Source organism: Oncorhynchus keta, chromosome 35 (genome assembly GCF_023373465.1).
Source record: "Oncorhynchus keta strain PuntledgeMale-10-30-2019 chromosome 35, Oket_V2, whole genome shotgun sequence".
NCBI classification, from domain to species: Eukaryota; Metazoa; Chordata; class Actinopteri; order Salmoniformes; family Salmonidae; genus Oncorhynchus; species Oncorhynchus keta.
The window spans coordinates 412,018-426,543 of NC_068455.1; the positions used below are offsets into that span (position 1 = coordinate 412,018).

The 14,526-nt window shown below is 43.3% G+C and overlaps 1 protein-coding gene across 1 annotated transcript in view; it reads right to left on the reverse strand.

Moving 5' to 3' along the window:
* fgfr3 (fibroblast growth factor receptor 3) overlaps positions 1 to 14,526 on the reverse strand; it is a 275,420-nt gene that overhangs the window by 27,941 nt on the left and 232,953 nt on the right. Inside the window, 2 exon segments of the mRNA XM_052495875.1 lie at positions 4,867 to 4,988; positions 8,169 to 8,314. Coding sequence (XP_052351835.1) covers positions 4,867 to 4,988; positions 8,169 to 8,314 — 268 coding nt within the window.

The following is a 14,526-nucleotide window of genomic DNA, read 5'->3' on the forward strand; positions in this document are numbered from 1 at the left end:
GTTAATATGGTACGGACCCTGTATATAGTCACCTTCCCCCTATACATATCTACCTCCATCACTCCAGTATCCCTGTACATTGTTAATATGGTACTGACCCTGTATATAGTCACCTTCCCCCCTATACATATCTACCTCCATCACTCCAGTATCCCTGTCTCCTTCCCCCTATACATATCTACCTCCATCACTCCAGTATCCCTGTACATTGTTAATATGGTACTGACCCTGTATATAGTCACCTTCCCCCTATACATATCTACCTCCATCACTCCAGTATCCCTGTACATGTTAATATGGTACTGACCCTGTATATAGTCACCTTCCCCCTATACATATCTACCTCCATCACTCCAGTATCCCTGTACATTGTTAATATGGTACTGACCCTGTATATAGTCACCTTCCCCTATACATATCTACCTCCATCACTCCAGTATCCCTGTACATGTTAATATGGTACTGACCCTGTATATAGTCACCTTCCCCCTATACATATCTACCTCCATCACTCCAGTATCCCTGTACATGTTAATATGGTACTGACCCTGTATATAGTCACCTTCCCCCTATACATATCTACCTCCATCACTCCAGTATCCCTGTACATGTTAATATGGTACTGACCCTGTATATAGTCACCTTCCCCTATACATATCTACCTCCATCCTCCAGTATCCCTGTACATTGTTATATGGTACTGACCCTGTATATAGTCACCTTCCCCTATACATATCTACCTCCATCACTCCAGTATCCCTGTACATGTTAATATGGTACTGACCCTGTATATAGTCACCTTCCCCTATACATATCTACCTCCATCATATCTCCAGTATCCCTGTACATGTTAATATGGTACTGACCCTGTATATAGTCACCTTCCCCCTATACATATCTACCTCCATCACTCCAGTATTCCCTGTACATGTTATCACTCCAGTATGGTACTGACCCTGTATATAGTCACCTTCCCCCTATACATATCTACCTCCATCACTCCAGTATCCCTGTACATGTTAATATGGTACTGACCCTGTATATAGTCACCTTCCCCTATACATATCTACCTCCATCACTCCAGTATCCCTGTACATTGTTAATATGGTACTGACCCTGTCCCCTCCTATACTATATAGTCACCTTCCCCCTATACATATCTACCTCCATCACTCCAGTATCCCTGTACATTGTTAATATGGTACTGACCCTGTATATAGTCACCTTCCCCCTATACATATCTACCTCCATCACTCCAGTATCCCTGTACATGTTAATATGGTACCTGACCCTGTATATAGTCACCTTACCTTCCCCTATACATATCTACCTCCATCACTCCAGTATCCCTGTACATTGTTAATATGGTACTGACCCTGTATATAGTCACCTTCCCCCTATACATATCTACCTCCATAACCCCAGTATCCCTGTACATTGTTAATATGGTACTGACCCTGTATATAGTCACCTTCCCCCTATACATATCTACCTCCATCACTCCAGTATCCCTGTCACCTTCCCCCTATACATATCTACCTCCATAACCCCAGTATCCCTGTACATTGTTAATATGGTACTGATCCTGTATATAGTCACCTTCCCCCTATACATATCTACCTCCATCACTCCAGTATCCCTGTCACCTTCCCCCTATACATATCTACCTCCATCACTCCAGTATCCCTGTCTCCTTCCCCCTATACATATCTACCTCCATCACTATCCACATTGTTAATATGGTACCCCTGTCTATAGTCACTTCCCCCTATACATATCTACCTCCATCACTCCAGTATCCCTGTCTCCTTCCCCCTATACATATCTACCTCCATCCTCCAGTATCCCTGTACATTGTTAATATGGTCTCCACCTTCCCCTATACATATCTACCTCCATCACTCCAGTATCCCTGTCTCCTTCCCCTATACATATCTACCTCCATCCCTCCAGTATCCCTGTACATGTTAATATGGTACTGACCCTGTATATAGTCACCTTCCCCCTATACATATCTACCTCCATCCTCCAGTATCCCTGTACATGTTAATATGGTACTGACCCTGTATATAGTCACCTTCCCCCTATACATATCTACCTCCATCACTCCAGTATCCCTGTACATTGTTAATATGGTACTGACCCTGTATATAGTCACCTTCCCCCTATACATATCTACCTCCATCACTCCAGTATCCCTGTCACCTTCCCCTATACATATCTACCTCCATCCTCCAGTATCCCTGTACATGTTAATATGGTACTGACCCTGTATATAGTCACCTTCCCCCTATACATATCTACCTCCATCACTCCAGTATCCCTGTACATGTTAATATGGTACTGACCCTGTATATAGTCACCTTCCCCTATACATATCTACCTCCATCACTCCAGTATCCCTGTCTCCTTCCCCCTATACATATCTACCTCCATCACTCCAGTATCCCTGTACATGTTAATATGGTACTGACTTCCCCCCCCTATACATATCTACCTCCATCACTCTAGTATCCCTGTCTCCTCCCCCCTATACATATCTACCTCCATCACTCCAGTATCCCTGTCTCCTTCCCCCTATACATATCTACCTCCATCACTCCAGTATCCCTGTCTCCTTCCCCCTATACATATCTACCTCCATCACTCCAGTATCCCTGTACATTGTTAATATGTTACTGACCCTGTATATAGTCTCCTTACCCCCATACATATCTACCTCCATAACCCCAGTATCCCTGTACATTGTTAATATGGTACTGACCCTGTATATAGTCACCTTCCCCTATACATATCTACCTCCATCACTCCAGTATCCCTGTACATTGTTAATATGGTACTGACCCTGTATATAGTCACCTTCCCACTATACATATCTACCTCCATCACTCCAGTATCCCTGTACATTGTTAATATGGTACTGACCCTGTATATAGTCACCTTCCCCCTATACATATCTACCTCCATCACTCCAGTATCCCTGTACATGTTAATATGGTACTGACCCTGTATATAGTCTGATCACTTGATCGTGTTCTGATTTTTATTTATTGTGTGTTTCTGTTTAACAGTGTTATTTTTAGTAATCCATTGATATTGATGACTGCCTTGTTGGGGTTAGAGCTGGTAATTGATATTGATGACTGCCTTGTTGGGGTTAGAGCTGGTAATTGATATTGATGACTGCCTTGTTGGGGTTAGAGCTGGTAATTGATATTGATGACTGCCTTGTTGGGGTTAGAGCTGGTAATTGATATTGATGACTGCCTTGTTGGGGTTAGAGCTGGTAATTGATATTGATGACTGCCTTGTTGGGGTTAGAGCTGGTAATTGATATTGATGACTGCCTTGTTGGGGTTAGAGCTGGTAATTGATATTGATGACTGCCTTGTTGGGGTTAGAGCTGGTAATTGATATTGATGACTGCCTTGTTGGGGTTAGAGCTGGTAATTGATATTGATGACTGCCTTGTTGGGGTTAGAGCTGGTAATTGATATTGATGACTGCCTTGTTGGGGTTAGAGCTGGTAATTGATATTGATGACTGCCTTGTTGGGGTTAGAGCTGGTAATTGATATTGATGACTGCCTTGTTGGGGTTAGAGCTGGTAATTGATATTGATGACTGCCTTGTTGGGGTTAGAGCTGGTAATTGATATTGATGACTGCCTTGTTGGGGTTAGAGCTGGTAATTGATATTGATGACTGCCTTGTTGGGGTTAGAGCTGGTAATTGATATTGATGACTGCCTTGTTGGGGTTAGAGCTGGTAATTGATATTGATGACTGCCTTGTTGGGGTTAGAGCTGGTAATTGATATTGATGACTGCCTTGTTGGGGTTAGAGCTGGTAATTGATATTGATGACTGCCTTGTTGGGGTTAGAGCTTGGTAATTGATATTGATGACTGCCTTGTTGGGGTTAGAGCTGGTAATTGATATTGATGACTGCCTTGTTGGGGTTAGAGCTGGTAATTGATATTGATGACTGCCTTGTTGGGGTTAGAGCTGGTAATTGATATTGATGACTGCCTTGTTGGGGTTAGAGCTGGTAATTGATATTGATGACTGCCTTGTTGGGGTTAGAGCTGGTAATTGATATTGATGACTGCCTTGTTGGGGTTAGAGCTGGTAATTGATATTGATGACTGCCTTGTTGGGGTTAGAGCTGGTAATTGATATTGATGACTGCCTTGTTGGGGTTAGAGCTGGTAATTGATATTAATGACTGCCTTTTTGGGGTTAGAGTTGGTAATTGATATTGATGACTGCCTTGTTGGGGTTAGAGGTGGTAATTGAGATTGATGACTTCCTTGTTGGGGTTAGAGTTGGTAATTGATATTGATGACTGCCTTGTTGGGGTTAGAGCTGGTAATTGAGATTGATGACTTCCTTGTTGGGGTTAGAGTTGGTAATTGATATTGATGACTGCCTTGTTGGGGTTAGAGTTGGTAATTGAGATTGATGACTGCCTTGTTGGGGTTAGAGCTGGTAATTGATATTGATGACTGCCTTGTTGGGGTTAGAGCTGGTAATTGATATTGATGACTGCCTTGTTGGGGTTAGAGCTGGTAATTGAGATTGATGACTTCCTTGTTGGGGTTAGAGTTGGTAATTGATATTGATGACTGCCTTGTTGGGGTTAGAGCTGGTAATTGAGATTGATGACTGCCTTGTTGGGGTTAGAGTTGGTAATTGATATTGATGACTGCCTTGTTGGGGTTAGAGTTGGTAATTGAGATTGATGACTGCCTTGTTGGGGTTAGAGCTGGTAATTGAGATTGATGACTGCCTTGTTGGGGTTAGAGCTGGTAAGACATTTCACTGTACTTGTTCACATTACATTAAAACTTGAAACTGAAACAACAACCTTTGAGCATCTTCACAGCGACGTCGAGGGGCTTGTTGGGTTTCTCCTTTTCGATCCCGATGGCCTCTGCCATTACCACTTGACCGAAGCAGCCCTCTCCCAGAGGTTTACCCAACGTTAGCCTGAAACACAACCACAACGTTAGCCTGAAACACAACCACAACGTTAGCCTGAAACACAACCACAACATTAGCCTGAAACACAACCACAACATTATCCTGAAACACAACCACAACGTTAGTCTGAAACACAACCACAACGTTAGCCTGAAACACAACCACAACATTAGCCTGAAACACAACCACAACATTAGCCTGAAACACAACCACAACGTTAGCCTGAAACAACCACAACTAGTTAGCCTGAAACACAACCACAACTAGTTAGCCTGAAACACAACCACAACATTAGCCTGAAACACAACCGCAACATTAGCCTGAAACACAACCACAACGTTAGCCTGAAACACAACCACAACGTTAGCCTGAAACACAACCACAACAACACAACCACAACTAGTTAGTCTGAAACACAACCACAACTAGTTCGTCTGAAACACAAACACAACTAGTTAGTCTGAAACACAACCGCAACATTAGCCTGAAACACACCCAAAACGTTAGCCTGAAACACAACCACAACGTTAGCCTGAAACACAACCACAACGTTAGCCTGAAACACAACCACAACATTAGCCTGAAACACAACCACAACATTAGCCTGAAACACAACCACAACATTAGCCTGAAACACAACCACAACACAACCACAACTAGTTAGCCTGAAACACAACCACAACAACAACACAACCACAACTAGTTAGTCTGAAACACAACCGCAACTAGTTAGTCTGAAACACAACCACAACTAGTTAGTCTGAAACACAAACACAACTAGTTAGTCTGAAACACAACCGCAACTAGTTAGTCTGAAACACAACCACAACTAGTTAGTCTGAAACACAAACACAACTAGTTAGTCTGAAACACAACCGCAACACAACCACAACTAGTTCATCTGAAACACAACCACAACTAGTTGGTCTGAAACACAACCACAACTAGTTGGCCTGAAACACAACCACAACTAGTTAGTCTGAAACACAACCACAACTAGTTAGTCTGAAACACAACCACAACTAGTTAGTCTGAAACACAAACACAACTAGTTAGTCTGAAACACAACCGCAACACAACCACAACTAGTTAATCTGAAACACAACCACAACTAGTTAGTCTGAAACACAACCACAACTAGTTAGTCTGAAACACAAACACAACTAGTTAGTCTGAAACACAACCGCAACACAACCACAACTAGTTAATCTGAAACACAACCACAACTAGTTAGTCTGAAACACAACCACAACTAGTTAGTCTGAAACACAAACACAACTAGTTAGTCTGAAACACAACCGCAACACAACCACAACTAGTTAATCTGAAACACAACCACAACTAGTTGGTCTGAAACACAACCACAACTAGTTGGCCTGAAACACAACCACAACTAGTTCGTCTGAAACACAACCACAACACAACCATAACATTAGCCTGAAACACAACCACACCACAACCACAACTAGTTAGTCTGAAACACAGCCACAACCAGAAAGAAGGAAACAATGACAATGACAAACAAGTAAACTCAGGGGTAGGCAACTAGATTTATTTTGTGGCCATTTTGTCCGAACGGATGGTCAGGGGGCCAGAACATAATTGTAAAAATTTGTACACTGCAAAATGGCCACAAGTAAGCCCGAAAAGAGATTGTATTTGAAAATAACATGATAATTTTACACCTTGATTACATTGAGAGACAATCACCTTTTTTTGTGGGAATACTTGAGAACATTTTCCCTAAATGTCACCTGACCTAAGGTAAAGGGAATACTTGAGAACATTTTCCCTAAATGTATTTCTTTTTTGCTAAATTCCTGGTGATTGTTTTGGGTCCCCAAAAGATTTTCGTAAAAAATGATTGTACAATCTGTTGCCGATCACTGAGATTAAAGGATAAACAACTAACTACCAGATGCATGTTTTAATCTGAACTGGGACAATCTGATCCAAAGGTCACATTTTTCTTTTCTGGGAGGTCCAAGAAAGGGATCTAATGATGTCCAAAATATTATCTGAATGTTTCAATCCTCAAAGGAATGATCACCAAACCTCCTGCAGCATCTAAACAGCATGTCTTACATTACCCAGCTCTGTTCATCCCTAACAGACACAACTGCTATACTGAGTACTACACCGTCAGCAAGGCTTGGAAAAATACCATAGCTACGGTAAAGGGTATCTCTCTGTCCCTCCTGGCCTAAGGTAAAGGGTATCTCTCTGTCCTACCTGGCCTAAGGTAAAGGGTATCTCTCTGTCTCACCTGGCCTAAGGTAAAGGGTATCTCTCTGTCCTACCTGGCCTAAGGTAAAGGGTATCTCTCTGTCTCACCTGGCCTAAGGTAAAGGGTATCTCTCTGTCCTACCTGGCCTAAGGTAAAGGGTATCTCTCTGTCTCACCTGGCCTAAGGTAAAGGGTATCTCTCTGTCTCACCTGGCCTAAGGTAAAGGGTATCTGTCTGTCTCACCTGACCTAAGGTAAAGGGTATCTCTCTGTCCTACCTGGCCTAAGGTAAAGGGTATCTCTCTGTCTCACCTGGCCTAAGGTAAAGGGTATCTCTCTGTCTCACCTGGCCTAAGGTAAAGGGTATCTCTCTGTCTCACCTGGCCTAAGGTAAAGGGTATCTGTCTGTCTCACCTGACCTAAGGTAAAGGGTATCTCTCTGTCTCACCTGGCCTAAGGTAAAGGGTATCTCTCTGTCTCACCTGGCCTAAGGTAAAGGGTATCTCTCTGTCTCACCTGGCCTAAGGTAAAGGGTATCTCTCTGTCTCACCTGGCCTAAGGTAAAGGGTATCTCTCTGTCTCACCTGGCCTAAGGTAAAGGGTATCTCTCTGTCTCACCTGGCCTAAGGTAAATGGTATCTGTCTGTCTCACCTGACCTAAGGTAAAGGGTATCTCTCTGTCTCACCTGGCCTAAAGTAAAGGGTATCTCTCTGTCCGACCTGGCCTAAGGTAAAGGGTATCTCTCTGTCTCTCACCTGGCCTAAGGTAAAGGGTATATCTCTCTGTCTCACCTGGACTAAGGTAAAGGGTATCTCTCTGTCTCACCTGGCCTAAAGTAAAGGGTATCTCTCTGTCCGACCTGGCCTAAGGTAAAGGGTATCTCTCTGTCTCACCTGGCCTAAGGTAAAGGGTATTTCTAAGTTAAGGTGTTTCTCCTAGATATCGCCCCTTTGTCTCACCTGGTCCTGGAGAACTCCCATTTGGGGTCTGACGGAAGCTCCAGCTCCAAGACGTTGGACAGCATTGGTCCATCGCTGGATGACAGACGTGCAATCCTGACCAATGGTGTGTTGGAGTTCATGGAGGAGTTAGACTCCAAGGAAACCTGCTGGGTGATAAAGACAGACTGTTATAGTCTCTGAAGAGGAGAGAGGGATGGGAGAGGAGAGGGAGTGGACTGGATATGAGCTGTTACAATAGGGAGGGTGAAACTGGATGGTTCACTCCTCTGGGTGAAAAACACAGACTGTTATAGTCTCTGAAGAGTGAGGTTACAGTTTCTGAAGAGGAGAGAGGTTATAGTCTCTGAATAGGAGTGGGTTACAGTCTCTGAAGAGGAGAGAGGTTATAGTCTCTGAATAGGAGTGAGGTTACAGTCTCTGAAGAGGAGAGAGGTTATCGTCTCTGAAGAGGAGTGAGGTTACAGTCTCTGAAGAGGAGAGAGGTTACAGTCTCTGAAGAGGAGTGAGGTTACAGTCTCTGAAGAGGAGAGAGGGATGAGAGAGAGAGAGGAGAAGGAGAGGTCTGGATATGAGATGTTACAATAGGCAGGGTGAAACTGGATGGTTCACTCCTCTGGGTGAAAAAGACAGACAGTCTGGTAGTGATGTGACAATAGTGGTCTGGTAGTGGTAGTGGTATAGAGACAGTAGTGGTCTGGTAGTGGTATAGAGACAGTAGTGGTCTGGTAGTGGTATAGAGCCAGTAGTAGTCTGGTAGTGGAATATAGACACCTGTGGTCTGGTGGTGGTAGTGGTATAGACAGTAGTGGTCTGGTAGTGGTATAGAGACAGTAGTGGTCTGGTAGTGGTATAGAGACAGTAGTGGTCTGGTAGTGGTAGTGGTATAGAGACAGTAGTGGTCTGGTAGTGATATAGAGACAGTAGTGGTCTGGTAGTGGTAGTGGTATAGAGACAGTAGTGGTCTGGTAGTGGTATAGAGACAGTAGTGGTCTGGTAGTGGTATAGAGACAGTAGTGGTCTGGTAGTGGTATAGAGACAGTAGTGGTCTGGTAGTGGTATAGAGACAGTAGTGGTCTGGTAGTGGTATAGAGACAGTAGTGGTCTGGTAGTGGTATAGAGACAGTAGTGGTCTGGTAGTGGTATAGAGACAGTAGTGGTCTAGTAGTGGTCTGGTAGTGGTATTTTTAAATTTTTAATTTTTTTATTTCACCTTTATTTAACCAGGTAGGCTAGTTGAGAACAAGTTCTCATTTGCAACTGTGACCTGGTCAAGATAAAGCATAGCAGTGTGAACAGACAACACAGAGTTACACATGGAGTAAAGAATTAACAAGTCAATAACACAGTAGAAAAAAGGAGAGTCTATATACATTGTGTGCAAAAGGCATGAGGAGGTAGGCGAATAATTACAATTTTGCAGATTAACACTGGAGTGATAAATGATCAGATGGCCATGTACAGGTAGAGATATTGGTGTGCAAAAGAGCAGAAAAGTAATTAAATAAAACAGTATGGGGATGAGGTAGTTAAAAATGGGTGGGCTATTTACCCATAGACTATGTACAGCGGCAGCGATCGGTTAGCTGCTCAGATAGCAGATGTTTGAAGTTGGTGAGGGAGATAAAAGTCTCCAACTTCAGCGATTTTTGCAATTTGTTCCAGTCACAGGCAGCAGAGAACTGGAAGGAAAGGCGGCCAAATGAGGTGTTGGCTTTAGGGATGATCAGTGAGATACACCTGCTGGAGCGCGTGCTACGGATGGGTGTTGCCATCGTGACCAGTGAACTGAGATAAGGCGGAGCTTTACCTAGCATGGACTTGTAGATGACCTGGAGCCAGTGGGTCTGGCGACGAATATGTAGCGAGGGCCAGCCGACTAGAGCATACAGGTCGTAGTGGTGGGTGGTATAAGGTGATTTGGTAACAAAATGGATGGCACTGTGATAGACTGCATCCAGATTGCTGAGTAGAGTTTTGGAAGCTATTTTGTAGATGACATCGCCAAAGTCGAGGATTGGTAGGATGGTCAGTTTTACTAGGGTAAGTTTGGCGTCGTGAGTGAAGGAGGCTTTGTTGCGAAATAGAAAGCCGATTCTTGATTTGATTTTCGATTGGAGATGTTTGATATGAGTCTGGAAGGAGAGTTTGCAGTCTAGCCAGACACCTAGGTAGTTATAGATGTCCACATATTCAAGGTTGGAACCATCCAGGGTGGTGATGCTGGTCAGGCATGCGGGTGCAGGCAGCGAACGGTTGAAAAGAATGCATTTGGTTTTACTAGCGTTTAAGAGCAGTTGGAGGCCACGGAAGGAGTGTTGTATGGCATTGAAGCTCGTTTGGAGGTTAGATAGCACAGTGGTATAGAGACAGTAGTGGTCTGGTAGTGGTAGTGGTATAGAGACAGTAGTGGTCTGGTAGTGGTATAGATACAGTAGTGGTCTGGTAGTGGTAGTGGTATAGATACAGTAGTGGTCTGGTAGTGGTATAGAGACAGTAGTGGTCTGGTAGTGGTAGTGGTATAGAGACAGTAGTGGTCTGGTAGTGGTAGTGGTATAGAGACAGTAGTGGTCTGGTAGTGGTAGTGGTATAGAGACAGTAGTGGTCTGGTAGTGGTAGTGATATAGAGACAGTAGTGGTCTGGTAGTGGTATAGAGACAGTAGTGGTCTGGTAGTGGTAGTGATATAGAGACAGTAGTGGTCTGGTAGTGGTATAGAGACAGTAGTGGTCTGGTAGTGGTATAGAGACAGTAGTGGTCTGGTAGTGGTATAGAGACAGTAGTGGTCTGGTAGTGGTATAGAGACAGTAGTGGTCTGGTAGTGGTAGAGACAGTAGTGGTCTGGTAGTGGTATAGAGACAGTAGTGGTCTGGTAGTGGTATAGAGACAGTAGTGGTCTGGTAGAGGTATAGAGACAGTAGTGGTCTGGTAGTGGTAGTGGTATAGAGACAGTAGTGGTCTGGTAGTGGTATAGAGACAGTAGTGGTCTGGTAGTGGTAGTGGTATAGAGATAGTAGTGGTCTGGTAGTGGTAGTGGTATAGATACAGTAGTGGTCTGGTAGTGGTATAGAGACAGTAGTGGTCTGGTAGTGGTAGTGATATAGAGACAGTAGTGGTCTGGTAGTGGTATAGAGACAGTAGTGGTCTGGTAGTGGTATAGAGACAGTAGTGGTCTGGTAGTGGTAGTGGTATAGATACAGTAGTGGTCTGGTAGTGGTAGTGGTATAGATAAAGTAGTGAGACAGTCTGGTAGTGGTATAGAGACAGTAGTGGTCTGGTAGTGGTAGTGATATAGAGACAGTAGTGGTCTGGTAGTGGTATAGAGACAGTAGTGGTCTGGTAGTGGTATAGAGACAGTAGTGGTCTGGTAGAGGTATAGAGACAGTAGTGGTCTGGTAGTGGTAGTGGTATAGAGACAGTAGTGGTCTGGTAGTGGTATAGAGACAGTAGTGGTCTGGTAGTGGTAGTGGTATAGAGATAGTAGTGGTCTGGTAGTGGTAGTGGTCTGGTAGTGGTAGATAGAGACAGTAGTGGTCTGGTAGTGGTATAGAGACAGTAGTGGTCTGGTAGTGGTAGAGATATAGAGACAGTAGTGGTCTGGTAGTGAGATAGTAGTGGTCTGGTAGTGGTAGTGGTCTACAGTAGTGGTCTGGTAGTGGTATAGAGATAGTAGTGGTCTGGTAGTGGTAGTGGTATAGATACAGTAGTGGTCTGGTAGTGGTATAGAGACAGTAGTGGTCTGGTAGTGGTCTGGTAGTGGTATAGAGACAGTAGTGGTCTGGTAGTGGTATAGATACAGTAGTGGTCTGGTAGTGGTATAGAGACAGTAGTGGTCTGGTAGTGGTATAGAGATAGTAGTGGTCTGGTAGTGGTAGTGGTATAGATAAAGTAGTGGTCTGGTAGTGGTATAGAGACAGTAGTGGTAGTGATATAGAGACAGTAGTGGTCTGGTAGTGGTATAGATACAGTAGTGGTCTGGTAGTGATATAGAGACAGTAGTGGTCTGGTAGTGGTATAGATACAGTAGTGGTCTGGTAGTGGTATAGAGACAGTAGTGGTCTGGTAGTGGTAGTGGTATAGATACAGTAGTGGTCTGGTAGTGGTATAGAGACAGTAGTGGTCTGGTAGTGGTATAGAGACAGTAGTGGTCTGGTAGTGGTAGTGGTATAGATACAGTAGTGGTCTGGTAGTGGTAGTGGTATAGATACAGTAGTGGTCTGGTAGTGGTATAGAGACAGAAGTGGTCTGGTAGTGGTAGTGGTATAGATACAGTAGTGGTCTGGTAGTGGTATAGAGACAGTAGTGGTCTGGTAGTGGTAGTGGTATAGAGACAGTAGTGGTCTGGTAGTGGTATAGAGACAGAAGTGGTCTGGTAGTGGTAGTGGTATAGATACAGTAGTGGTCTGGTAGTGGTATAGAGACAGTAGTGGTCTGGTAGTGGTAGTGGTATAGAGACAGTAGTGGTCTGGTAGTGGTATAGAGACAGAAGTGGTCTGGTAGTGGTAGTGGTATAGAGACAGTAGTGGTCTGGTAGTGGTAGTGGTATAGATACAGTAGTGGTCTGGTAGTGGTATAGAGACAGTAGTGGTCTGGTAGTGGTAGTGGTATAGAGACAGTAGTGGTCTGGTAGTGGTATAGAGACAGAAGTGGTCTGGTAGTGATAGTGGTATAGATACAGTAGTGGTCTGGTAGTGGTATAGAGACAGTAGTGTACTAAGGGTGTTCAACATCCCAACCTTTTTTAGAATGATGTAGTCCAAATATAACATGATTCCACTATTTGTATCAGTTTGAATCACCTTTTATGGGGGAAGTTTATTTTGAAGGCAAACCACAGGCTAATCCTTTATTTGGCTAGCTTCACACAGGTGTTCAGGGCAGAGGTGGCGACAAATATCCAACACGTGGCTTAGTTGTTAGTTTGGCAATGTTGATCAGCACACAGTTGGATTACAATGACAAGAAGGCAGGAGAAGGGGTTTACTGGAGTGTATTGTAAAGGTTCCACTGTTGAGTTTATCTGATACTTTTGCACACTGCAGTCAGTGCCTAACAGAGACAGAGGCACTGTTTGAGTTAGCTAGCATAACATTTCATCAGCAGTTTGAGCTGTGTCCTGTAAACAGTGAAATGTGACTAGCTAGCTAATGGCTGAAGTTATTTGTGTAACAAACCTTCCATAAATAAATATAGCTATCTACCTTTTAATGAATTGCCTGTTAATTAGGTAGCTAGTTACAGTAGCTTTCAGCTAGCTAGCAATAGAGGCTAGCTGCTGGACTTAGTACAATCAAGCTAACATTAATTTGTTAACATTATTTAGCTCGCTACTTGGCTAATTAAAGTATCTTTTTGCATTTATAGAATAACCTCAGCTTGAATACCACCATGTAGCCAGCTATCTACAGTAGCCTGGGTTTGTTTACATTTATAGATTAACCTCAGCTTGAATACCACCATGTAGCCAGCTATCTACAGTAGCCTAGGTTTGTTTACATTTATAGATTAACCTCAGCTTGAATACCACCATGTAGCCAGCTATCTATAGTAGCCTGGGTTTGTTTACATTTATAGATTAACCTCAGCTTGTTTACCACCATGTAGCCAGCTATCTACAGTAGCCTAGGTTTGTTTACATTTAAAGATTAACCTCAGCTTGAATACCACCATGTAGCCAGCTATCTACAGTAGCCTAGGTTTGTTTACATTTATAGATTAACCTCAGCTTGAATACCACCATGTAGCCAGCTATCTATAGTAGCCTGGGTTTGTTTACATTTATAGATTAACCTCAGCTTGAATACCACCATGTAGCCAGCTATCTACAGTAGCCTGGGTTTGTTTACATTTATAGATTAACCTCAGCTTGAATACCACCATGTAGCCAGCTATCTACAGTAGCCTGGGTTTGTTTACATTTATAGATTAACCTCAGCTTGAATACCACCATGTAGCCAGCTATCTACAGTAGCCTGGGTTTGTTTACATTTATAGATTAACCTCAGCTTGAATACCACCATGTAGCCAGCTATCTACAGTAGCCTAGGTTTGTTTACATTTATAGATTAACCTCAGCTTGAATACCACCATGTAGCCAGCTATCTACAGTAGCCTGGGTTTGTTTACATTTATAGATTAACCTCAGCTTGAATACCACCATGTAGCCAGCTATCTACAGTAGCCTGGGTTTGTTTACATTTATAGATTAACCTCAGCTTGAATACCACCATGTAGCCAGCTATCTACAGTAGCCTGGGTTTGTTTACATTTATAGATTAACCTCAGCTTGAATACCACCATGTAGCCAGCTATCTACAGTAGCCTAGGTTTGTTTACATTTATAGATTAACCTCAGCTTG